Source organism: Sorex fumeus, unplaced genomic scaffold (assembly GCF_029834395.1).
Source record: "Sorex fumeus unplaced genomic scaffold, SorFum_2.1 ptg000007l, whole genome shotgun sequence".
NCBI classification, from domain to species: domain Eukaryota; kingdom Metazoa; phylum Chordata; class Mammalia; order Eulipotyphla; family Soricidae; genus Sorex; species Sorex fumeus.
Genome location: NW_026606064.1, coordinates 23,996,098 through 24,008,532, shown reverse-complemented (window position 1 = coordinate 24,008,532; position 12,435 = coordinate 23,996,098). Strand labels below are relative to the sequence as shown.

At 35.4% G+C, this 12,435-nt stretch overlaps 1 protein-coding gene across 1 annotated transcript in view; it reads left to right on the top strand.

The window, feature by feature from the left end:
• ELP4 (elongator acetyltransferase complex subunit 4) overlaps positions 1–12,435 on the top strand; it is a 207,343-nt gene that overhangs the window by 48,672 nt on the left and 146,236 nt on the right. The window contains exons 6-7 of the mRNA XM_056135529.1: positions 7,669–7,753; positions 12,199–12,387. Of these exons, the coding sequence (XP_055991504.1) occupies positions 7,669–7,753; positions 12,199–12,387 (274 nt within the window). The remainder of the gene's footprint in view (positions 1–7,668; positions 7,754–12,198; positions 12,388–12,435) is intronic.

Here is a 12,435-nt window from a genome sequence, read left to right as displayed (position 1 = left end):
CAAAAAAAAAAAACAAAATAGCCACCTAAGCTTACTAATGTATCCACTATAATTTTAACATGTTACTTTAAAAAAATAGATAAATCAGGCCTTGAATATTGAATACACATGCAGTTGATGGTAAATAGAATGTGATGTTTCACTTTTTCTTTGAAATTCAAGGTTTTATTTTATATATTTATCCTAATGGTAGCTAGTGGTTTCTCATAATAGCTATAAGTTTTCTGTTGGTCAAGTTAAACTAAATTCTTTTTTTGGGGGGGGCTTTTTGGGTCACACCTGACGATGCACAGGGGTTATTTCTGGCTCTGCACTCAGGAATTACTCCTGACAGTAGCTCAGGGAACCTATATGGGATGTTGGGAATCAAACCTGGGTCAGCTGCGTGCATGGCAAATGCCCTACCCTCTGTGCTATTGCTCCAACCCCAAGTTAAACTGAATTCTAAGAACTAATCTTTCTGGGAGAGTTTCCAGGAGAAAATAGAGTAAAAATTGGAGTAGCTCTTAAAATTTTAGAAGTTCTTCTTGTTATCCTGCCATAGCTCTTTACTTGCCTAAATGAAACCTCCGCATAAGCCTTAAGTAATTTTTTCCTAGACAAAGTGTAGTTATGCCCCCAGAACGCTCCTGTTTACATTTGCTCATACTTCTTTAGGAACACTTACCACATTGCACCTATTTGTCTGTCTGCCATCTTACCTTTCTCTCCATCGTTGGAAATTCTTGGAGGGTCAAAAAAATAGATTTTCTTCATGAATTTACTCCAGAATTTTGAACACAAATGATGAGTTGATAGTTGTGGAATTAGTGGATCACAACTCAAAAGTGAAGTAATGTAACTTGATGACAGACTTGTTATTAGCACAGACATTTAGTGGAATAAGACAAGTTTCTGAAACATAGCCATGTTTTATTTTAAAATTATACATCTCTTAGATTGAGAAGCAGAGAACCACTGTGTATTTAGAAGTTATAAGGAGAAAATTCATTCATGAGAAAGGAATTTTGGAGGAGGGCTTCTGATTAAGACAAAGTTTTGAACAGAAATCATGGGGTCTATGAATGTGGCTTAGTGATAGAGCACATGTCTCACAAACATGAGGCCCTGGGTTCAATCAAAAACCACAGCCCCCAATTCCCATTAAGTTATAGTAGTATAACTAGTAGGTACGTTATGAGAAAAAAATTCCTGTCTCCTTTATAATTAAAAAGATAATACCTGAAAATATAAACATTACCATCATTACGACCAATAAAGAAAAGCTGTTTGCTTGCATGTTTAGCTTGCTGTCGTAGTGTCCCTAAAGTTTGTTTGGTCATCCTAGGAACCTTGTTTGCTATCTTCATAGAAGTCTATGGTTATCATTTTATTTATTTAATTTTGGTTTTATTTGGGGAACACACTGATAGTGCTTGGGGGCTGCTCCTGGATTGGTGCTTGGGGCCACACCTAGCAGTGCTCAGTGCTCAAGAGACCATTCAATGCCAGGGATCAAACCTGCATTCAGAGTATGCACTCCAGTCCTTTGAACTATATCTCCAGCCCTAGTTTTTGTCTTGTTATTTCCACATTAATACTCTCAGTCGTCTTTCTCGTACACATGCTTTCTCTCATCTTTCTACTTGCTTCCATATCATATTTCCATTCTTCCTCCAGTAAACGTATTGTTGACATACCTTTAAACATGGTCTCTGTCTTTGTCTCTCTCTGTCTCTCTGTCCCTTTGTTCTCATCTCTGTCTGTCTCTGTCTTTTTTAAAATTCTATTTATTTACTTATTTATTTATTGCTTTGGGGCCATTCCCAGCAGTGCTTCTGACTCTGCACTCAGGAATCACTCCTGGTGGACTCAGGAGACCATAAGAGATGCAAGGATCAAACCTGAATCTGCTGCATGCAAAGCAAATGCCCTACCTACTGCACTATATCGCTCTGGCCCCAGTCAGTATGTCTCTCTGCCAGCTTTATCACTTCTTACAACCTTCGCCTTTTCATCTCTTCACGTCTACTTTGTTAACTTGTCATCCAAATACCTTACCCAAACTCTCAGGATAGCCTCCTAATTGGCCTTGTTCCTTGCTCTTTAGTGGCCTCTGTTTTCTTCAAATGATCATAGTGGACCTTTTAGCATAGTGCTATCCAATTAAACTTTCCATAGTAGTAGAAATGTTCTGTACTTATGCTATCCAATAAGCAGCAACTAATTACAGCAGTTAATAAGAGTACTTAAAAATGTGACATCAAATTTTAATTTAACTGTATTTCATTTAATTAAATGGAAATAGCTATGTGTGACTAGCTACTATTTTATTAGATTGTACAATTTACAATGTAAATCAGCTTTTATCACTACTCTGCATCAAACCCTCCATTTTTCCCATCTCTGAGCAATAAAACCACATCCCAATATTTTTTAGGACCCCAGTATCCTACATGATCTTACCTAGACTGATTGCTTCCTACTTCTCTGATATCTTTTAAACTTGTTGGGATCTGGTGAGAAGGTAAAGGAAATATCAAGAGTACTTTTCGGGTTTCAGACATCAGAACAAGAATAGTGCAATTTTCTGTCATAAGTTAATAAAATATATATATGCAAGCATAAATATAAAATAATAGTTTATATATATTTTTAAAATATATACATATTTTTAACTGTCCCTAACATAAGCAGCTTTTACAAACCTGTTTTATGAGCCTGGTATTATATTAAATTCTGAGTTTGTTATAGTAAATAAAGTCACTGTTATCTTTGGTCAGCGGTAGCTTACAGTCACTGAGAAAGTCTATGATATTTTAGAATAAAGTTAACAAATATATTATTATGAATTGTAGGTATATTTTTAAAAGAATATTTTTCATGATTGGGCAGTATACTTTGTGTTTACATACATATCGCTTCTCTGAGGAAGGAGCGTTCAAACTGAGACCTTGTAAGGGAAAGGTGGTACTATAAGATGCACTAGCCCAGTAAGTATTTTGGGTACAAGGAACAACAGGTGTGCTAAGAAAGGGAAGAACTTTATGTGTTCTAAAGCTTTATTGTACCAAGAATAGAGTTAATAATAGAAAGAGCCATATGCAAGAGAAGTTTAGAGGTATAGATGGAGGTTTGTGTCACCCATGTAAGAAATTTGTTACTGAGAGACCATAGAAAGAGTAGAATTCGGAAGATGTTCTAGGTAAGAGGGTTTTGTTGTTGCTCTCTTTTGCCCTCTTTGAATGTAAATGAAGAATACTCAATAGAGAGGAAACATAAAATATAAAAAAAGGAGGCAGCAGTGTCTAGCTGTTTGCTATTAGGTAAGTCTCATAAAAGACTCAGGTTTGTAGAAGCTGTTTGTTAAGGAAGCTTGAGAAAATTCCTAAGATACTATCTCTTTTAATCTTCTTATAAAATATAACACCGAAAACTGCTCAGTACATAGGAAATATTAAGTAAGTGTTCAGGGGTGGGGCGGGGGGGGAGTATGTTGTTTGTGTGTTTCTAGAAGAGAAAAAAAATACAGGGTGTAGAATGTTTGGCATTTACAATATAGTATTTCTTCCACTGAAGGGAAAGAAAAAAAGAAGAGAAATAGGATATAAACAAATAGATTTGTGTGTTTAAAGTCAAGCCCTTAAGTAATAGTGATGACTTGAGTAATGGACCACTGGCTTCTCTTTATTTAGTGACTAGCCAGGGTCCTCCACTAGTAAAGTGAATTATCCGTGAATTTTGAGTTAAATGGAGAAAATTTATGGGTGGAGCGATAGCACAGCAGTAGGGCATTTGCCTTACGAGCGGCCAACATGGCCGACCCGAGTTCGATTCCTCCGCCCCTCTCGGAGAGCCCAGCAAGCTACCGAGAGGATCTTGCCTGCACGACAGAGCCTGGCAAGCTACCCATGACGTATTTGATATGCCAAACACAGTAACAACAAGTCTCATGATGGAGACGTTACTAGGCCCGCTCGAGCAAATCGATGAACAATGGAAGGACTGTGACCGTGGAGAAAATTTGGTTTGTTTCTTCATAGACTGAAAGAATATGCAAGCTAGATAAATATCAAATATTTATATAATGTTATACCTGTCAGGTGTGTGACTTTACTGCATTCATGCTTAAGACTTCTAGGTGCAAATAAAGGAAGGAATTTTTTTAATTCTTTTAAATGGAATCACCATGAGATACATAATTACAAAGTTAGACACCTAGGTGCAAGTAAAGAAAGTATTTTTTTCTTAATTCTTTTAAATTGAATCACCATGAGATACATAATTACAAAGTTTTTAGTATTGATTTCAGTCATAGAGCATTACAACACCTGTCCCTTCACCAGTGTACATATCCCACCACAAATGTCCAGTTTCCCTCTTCCTCCCTCTCCCCACCTCTATGGCAGGTATCTCTCTCTCTCTCTCTCTCTCTCTCTCTTTCCCTCTCTTTCTCCCCCTCTCCCTCTCTCTCTTTCTCTTTCTAAAGGAAGGAGTTTTGCCACATAAAATCAGCAGGCCAAAGAGAAGAGCACTTTAATGTATTAAAATAGTGGACAAATAAGAACAAGAGTCATTTTCATGAGGGGATGGACGGCACTGGAACTTTGGTGTTGGATATAGTGAATCCTATATACATAGAAAAGAATTAAGCCGAAGTTAGGAAAGAGAAGAGAGAAAAAAAATATGGATGACAAACTCAGGCTAAACAATTCAAGACAACTTTATTAAAATGTAAGGAGACTGTGAAGTGCCATGAAGTATTAGCACCTTAATAGTGGAGATCAAAAAATAAAATGTTACCAACATAAAGGTGTTTATTAAGAGCCTTAAAATGTGACTTAGCAGTTGAGCCTATGCCTCCTCACTTGTGTGAGATCCTGATTAAATGGAAAGTGTTGGTTCTGAATAGTGTTTAAGTTAAATTAAGTCTCTAGGAACCTGAGAGATAGTACAGTGTGCAAGGCACTTGCCTTGCATGTGACTAGCCTTAGTTCAATCTCTGGTACCACAGATGGTCCTCGAGCCCTGCCAGGAGTGATCCCTCAGCACAAAGACAGAACTTAGTACCATTGGGTATGGTGCCAAAACAAAAATAATGATATAGTAAAAATAGAGATGACTAAAACTGATTCTAAAACTTTACTAGAACTATTTAGGAACTTGATAAATATAGCAGCTTAAAGGGGGAATGGATTCGGTTGGTCCAATGTAAAAGAACCCCCATACTATCTCTCTGGCTGATATGGCCCCAACATCTCTCCCAACCCCCAGCAACAATATAATTTTTTTTATTATTTTGATTTTAAGTCACACCAAACTATATAGTTTATTTGATATGATTCTTTTTACCAATGAGAAAATTGTAAGACCCAGAGGAGAAAAATGAAAGATTTTGATCCATATTATGTGTTTAATATCTGCAGTTGTTGATACAGAGAGAGGTAGATCCCAGATTTTAAGCATACAGCTAGATTGGGATCTAGTTTATGTATTTGTAAATCCGTGCTTTTCAACATTGAATTTTCTCTATGTGTCATGTTCCCAGTCATTGTTAATGAAGGTGAAGTTTCCATTAAGTGCAGCTAAAAGTGAAATATCTTTTTAAAATTACACACCTGGATATTTTATTTGATTATGTTGAATGGAAACATTTGAAACCACACTGGAATCACTTTAGTGAATCTGAACTCAGAGACTCATTAACTATGAATTTTACACTAGGCTATATCATAAGTAAATAAAAAAAGAAAAAGAGAAGGGGGCGGTTTGTTGGTGAAGCCCTTGTGGCTTGTTCTAAACACTTAGAGAGGAATGTGACTCAGACATAGAGAACTTACATTGAAGGTGTGAAGCCCTGAATTCAATCCCTGGCATATATTTATATAGATACACACACACACACACACACACACACACACACACACACACACACACTTTGAGAACCTAAGCATTGTTAAATATTTGAAAAGGAAGACCAGAGAAATAGTACTGGAGGGCAGGCATAAAACTTCTATTTTATTATTTAATAGAACTGATCAGAAACAACAAATAAGAACATTCTTGTAAGTCTTTAGAAAAAAACACAAACAAGGCCTTGCCCCAGAGAGGCAGTACAATTGCGTAGACATCTGCATTGCAGATAGCTAACCCAGGTAAAATGACACCACATAAGTCTCCTGAGCACTATCAGGAATAATCCCTGTGCATAGAACCAGGAGTAAGCCCTGATACTACTAGGTACAGCTTTCCCAAAAAAAAGTTCTTACGTCATAGAAGATAATAATATCAGTTATATAAGTATACCTAGTGCACATATTGATGGCTAGGAAATGAAAATTTTTATGGAGGAATTCAAAATCTATGAAGGGGTCCCAAATGATGGTACAGTGGGGATTGTTCTTTTTCTCTTAGGTTTTCTTTTTTGTTTTGTGTTATATAGAGGCACTTCAATATAATGCTTACAATGATGTGTATGTGTACTTGCTGAACCATGTACTGTGGAGCTCCTGGCACGCACAGACTAATAGTGCACTTCCTTTCTATGTCTTTTAATGTGCGTATATGCTCCAGAATTTATTTCATTCTTTATTTTCATTCTTAAGCATGTCTTCTGCTTATGTTACTGGCTTACTTAGAATCACAGTAAAGCAAATGGTTTAATAATTTTTTTTTTTTTTTTTGCTTTTTGGGTCACACCTGATGATGCACAGGGGTTACTCCTGGCTCTGCACTCAGGAGTTACTCCTGGCGGTGCTCAGGGGACCACATAGGATGCTGGGAATCGAACCCGGGTCGGCCATGTGCAAGGCAAACGCCCTACCTGCTGTGCTATCTCTCCAGCCCTGGTTTAATAATTTTAGGACATCGCAAGCTTTAGGCACCTGAATATCTTTGAAATACTGTGTGTGACAGAACCTCACTATCACAATGTCTAGTGTTCATAGTGTAAAGGCTGTTCGTTTTGAAGAATCTTAAGTTCAGTTAATTTTCAGGCAGTTATATTTCACTCATTAAATTTATTTGTGATGTTTTATAGTAATATATTTTAAAATAGAAACATTGATGCTAATATTCTTACAGGAAATGATCTAAATTGCCTTCAAAATACATTTTTGTTTTATTCTTTTACAAATGAAGTGGAGATGGAACCCATTTGTGTACCTTTGTTTTAAAAAATTAAATACTTTTCTTTCCGTTATTTTATCAGTTTGTTCTAAGAAAATTACAACTTTTAGGGAAATGAGCTAAGGTGATCAAGGACATTGATTCAGATGTTTCTGGTATAGCAGTTCGTTAACTGTGTGTTAATTATCTATGATTACTTCCATAAAGCTATGTAGTAACTTCATTTTTAGATTGCTTCTTTAAATAATTTTCTTGGAGGTAACTAAGCCTGATATAATTAAGTCATCTCAGTCTTCACAGACTTTTATGTCTTCTGAAGAACTCTGAACTAAGACATTATAAGCTATTCTCTGGATGTATTTGATTTATTTTATAGAATTATTTATACTATTTTGGTTCATTTAATATTTAATAATATGAAAGTAGTACTAATTAAATTAGTTAAATACTACTTTCATAATAATGTGCTTTTTATTATTTCTTTATGTTTTGGTTATTTTTTTTGCACTTCCTGTATAAAAATGATACCCTTTATAAATTTGAACCACTTCTTACCCACAGTTCTTTGAATGAAGGCTACACAAAGCTGCTTCAGTTTATCCAGAATATCATTTATGAAGAAGGATTTGACGGATCTAATCCCCAGGTATTGAGTGCCTTCAGAGCCTTTTATAATCTTATATGTAATGTTGTTTTCAAACACTAGGGGTAGACCCAAAAGATCTATAGAACAATCAGAAAATAAGCTGTTTGGAAGTACAGATGATTTCTATACTCAGAGCACAATCTTACTTTATTAATGTGAATTTAGAGTTGTAGCTAATTATTTAGTAAATGCACATAGATGGACAGTTATATTGTCAGTTTTACTCATCTAAAAATGTGTATTTATAGGATTAAGAGTTAATAAATAACCACATCCTGAAAACTAAAATATATAAACATGCTTTTCTAACTTTCTGTTTCTGTCAGCTAGACCTTGATTTTGAATTAACTTAAGATAAATAATTAATTTAAGATTTTATTTATTACATTAAGCTTTTATTTTTCTCAATAAAAGATGCATTTTTACTTGTTATACAAAAATATTGTAGCTTAATTATTGCTTCCAATCTTTATTTTTGAAAACATGCTCTAAATTTCCACTATTATAGATGCTCTCATTAGCTTTGTTTAAACAAAATGAAGGAAATTTTATTTCTAAATGTCATGCCTTTTAGAATTCCTTTTTGGTAAAGATTTGCCATTTATTTATATTATCTTAGTAGAATTATTTCCAGAACACCATTTTTTTTAAATAGATGAGTCCCAAAAGTTATTTTTTCTTTCTAATTATCCACCTACATTTGATCTAAATTCATAGATGTTTAAGTATTCTTTTTAGTAGTACTTCTTTATTTAATACTTTGTGGCAAAAATTTTTTAATTTTATTACTTTAATAAGTTGAAAATGCTTAAGGTGTTTGGCAAAGCACATGACATTTAATTATAGATGGTTTTACATGTGTGTTGCACTTTTTAATTCTTGGTATTTTGTACAATCTTATATCTCTTATTATTATTCCATTTTGGGTCCTAGCTAAGATTTATGAGCACCATGTCTTCCATTTGGTGGCAATGCCTGTCTAGAGAGGTAAATTGGTCCCTGACAGATCCCTCTTCCCACTCGCTGTGGTAACTATGGAAACAGGCATGTCATAACAGTTCCTATGGTACAGTGTGCAGAGCTAATGCTCTTGCAAGATGATAGCATATCTTCGAAGAGTTAGAAATTTTATAGAATGCAACAAAAGCAAAGGCAGTAGCAAAGAGATGCACATGTGTACACACATCTATCCAAGGGACCCTTAATAAGAAAGCTAATATTAAAATGGAATGAAATTTTTTTCTTCATATTTTGTTTAGAGTTTGAAAACAATATAATTTTCAGTGCTAAGCACTTCATTTCATGAAATTTATAGATTGCAAACTCTAAACTGGAGATTTCATAATTATTGACTATCAGAAAGATTAAACAGGTAAAAATGGGTATTTCTATGGTGAACATAAAAAATACTGTATAGCCTAAAAAGTTATTAAAATATTTGTGTCCAATTTATTGAAACTAAAATTTATTTAATTAGTTTTATATTTTTAAATTATAAATTATTTAATTTGCTAAATTACCAGTCTATCTGTCTGAAATACTTTAGTTGACTTCAAGCCACAAAAATGTATCAGGCACTACTTCAAAAATATTATTCGTAAATATGACAGAAAAATAAATCTTACTTTTAAAAAGAAGTTTTTTTCTTTTTCATATATTTGCAAGTAGACTAAATTAGTTGGAGAAAAAATATAGATACAAACTCAGAAATAGAATGTTATTTCTGCTGTTTATAATTTATATTGTTGGTAACTATAGTAGCATAACTCATCTGTAAAACTATTTGGAGTGGCAACATTTATGAATTGCTGTCATAATTTTATTCTTTTTAAGCTGTGATTAGCAAGTACCTCAAAACTATATCATAAAAATGTAGTTTAAACATTGAATTTTACTTAGAACATCAGATTGAACATTTCAGATGTCCTCGTTAGAATAAATTTATTTATTGTTAAACTTTCAGCAAAATTATATTTTCCTAATTTTATTATGCCATAGTATATCCCATTATTAAATGGTATAAAAACAAAATATTAAAAAAATGAAATATCCTAAACAGCACAAGAAATTTTTAATCCAAACCTTTATTTTCAGTTATCATAATTTTAAATATATCATTGTGTTCCCTATATTAAAGTTTTGCTGATATGTTTATATACTCATCTCATATACGCATGTTATCTCTCATTCCCCTCGGAGAACCCGGCAAGCTACTGAGAATATCCCACCTGCACGGACAGAGCCTGGCAAGCTCCCCGTGGCATATTCGATATGCAAAAAGCAGTAACAACAACAGGCCTTATTCCCTTGACCCTAAGACCCTCCAGTCATTGGGGAAAAGACAAGTAAGAAGAGGTTGCTAAAATCTCAGGGCTTGGAGGAGTAGAGACGTTAGTGGCTCCCGCTCGAGTAAATCAACAAACAATGAGATGACAGTGATACAGTGATCACTCATTCATTCTTTGGCTTAATATTTTTATCTCTCTCTCTCTCTCTCTCTCTCTCTCTCTCTCTCTCACACACACACACATCAAGTGTACCAGTCAAATCATTAGACTTCTGTAGTGTTGATTCTATATCTAGCTATATCTTCTATATTAACATATTACAAATACTTTGAGGATTTTTTAAAATTCTGAATTCTTTTTCTTATTTATTTTTTTAATTGAGGTAAAGTTGATTGGCAAGACTGTGAACTATACAGTTTATACATTCTGAAATGTATATTACCTCTCGAAACCACCACCAAATGCCACTGTCCCTGTGCCTGGGTCTGTCTGCCCTTCGCCACCCTGGAGATCTCCAGGCCAGGCAGCAAGGCCAGCAGTTCAAGGAAGGTGCCAAGCTGCTGGGACCCTGTGGTAATGGGGCAGAGATTTGGGATGGGGAACAACAAAGGCTACCTGGCCACCTGAGTGGTACTTAGAGACCTTCAGAACTACAGTCTTCCCACACACACACTTTTGGTTTGGCTTTTGGGGCATACCCAGCTGTGGTCAGGGCTTACTTCTTGCTCTGTGCTCAGGTACCACTCCTGGCAGTGTTTGGAGGGCCATATATGGTGCCAGGGATTGAACTGGGGATGACCACATGCAGGGAAGAGTCTTCCTTAACCACTGCACTACTCTGACCCAGGGCAGCTGCATGTGTACTGCACGCGCCCTATCACTATACAACTGACCACATAATTCTCTTTCCATTGGAATCTAACTTCAGTTCATGACATATCAAGTTAATTGATGACAAAATGAACTTCAGCCTTTTTTTTTAGATTTCTTTGTCCAGTAATTCTTCTTACTTCATTGAAGTAATCAAAATAAAAAGGAAACAATTTTTATGGACTTGTAAAGATCATAATATGCGGTGTCATAGGTGCTTGTCTATCATAACCTTCATACAACCAGAAGAGAAAATTGTGCCAGCTGTCTCGATAGTACCACAAGCTGCTGGTCCTTGGAGTCAGAAAGTACCGCAGATGTACTTAGACTGAATTCTTCAGCCTACTATATCCCTTTATGTATTTGAAGATTCTGTGGTCTCAGAGCAATTCTCTGTTCTCTTCTTTCAGAGGTCCAAAAACTAAGGCCTAATAAGTGTATATGCCTTACCCCAAATCAGTCATATATATAATTACCCATCCCACTAACCACTGACCACTCATGACTTTCTTCTTCTAGAGTTTCAGTGTTTTGCTCATTTTCCCTGTTCCCTTTGCCAAAATCTTCCAGGAGAAGAACATACAAATTAAATTTCAAGTATAACTATAGGAGAATTGGAAATTGTCTGTTAATGATATTTCATATTAATAACAAATGATACCTCAAACATAATTCTCTTTTGTGACATGATGCTTTCTAAATTTTCCAAAATTTTTATTTTAATTTTCTTTTTGAAAATCAGAGCCATATCTGGAAGTCTACTCCCAGCAGACTTGTTGAGTTTCAGTGTGTATTTGAAACTCTTGAATTTGGAGCCCAAATGGTATTGGGGATCACACTCAGATGGTAGGCCTGTGTCCTATCTCTTGAGTCTCTCTCCTCCCCCAAAGATTTTTTTAAGTTTCTATGTAGGAAAGGGGCTCCCCAGCAGTACTCAGAGGCCTAGAGGGTGCTCCGGAAGTGCTGAGGTCCTGTAGGGGTCCTCAGCACTGCTCACAGCTACCAGGACCACATCCAGCAAATGCTCAGGAAGCCTTATGGTGCCCGATATTGAACCCCAGGTCTCACTTTTGCACGGCCTCATGCCACCTCTTAGAACTATCTCTCTTACACTAATGTTATTTTTTTATACTTGCCATCTAATAGACTTCCTTTGCACTGCCTTGTTATTGGCAGTACTTAAAAGCTTTTGCCACATCTTTATCCATTATAAATAATAACTGTCAGTAAAAAAAGATATGCTATTGTTTAACACAATTTGTTTATCTCCCTCCCACTTTCTTTTAGAAAAAACAGAAAAACATTTTAAGAATAGGAATCCAGAATCTTGGTTCACCTTTATGGGGAGATGACATTTGCTGCACAGAAAACTGTGACAATAGTCACAGTCTTACAAAGTTTCTCTATGTTCTTCGAGGCCTTCTGCGAACCTCTCTTTCAGCCTGTATCATCACAATGCCAACACATCTGATCCAGGTAAGCACTTTCCAAAACTATGTCTTCCTAATAATGAGGATAGCATGA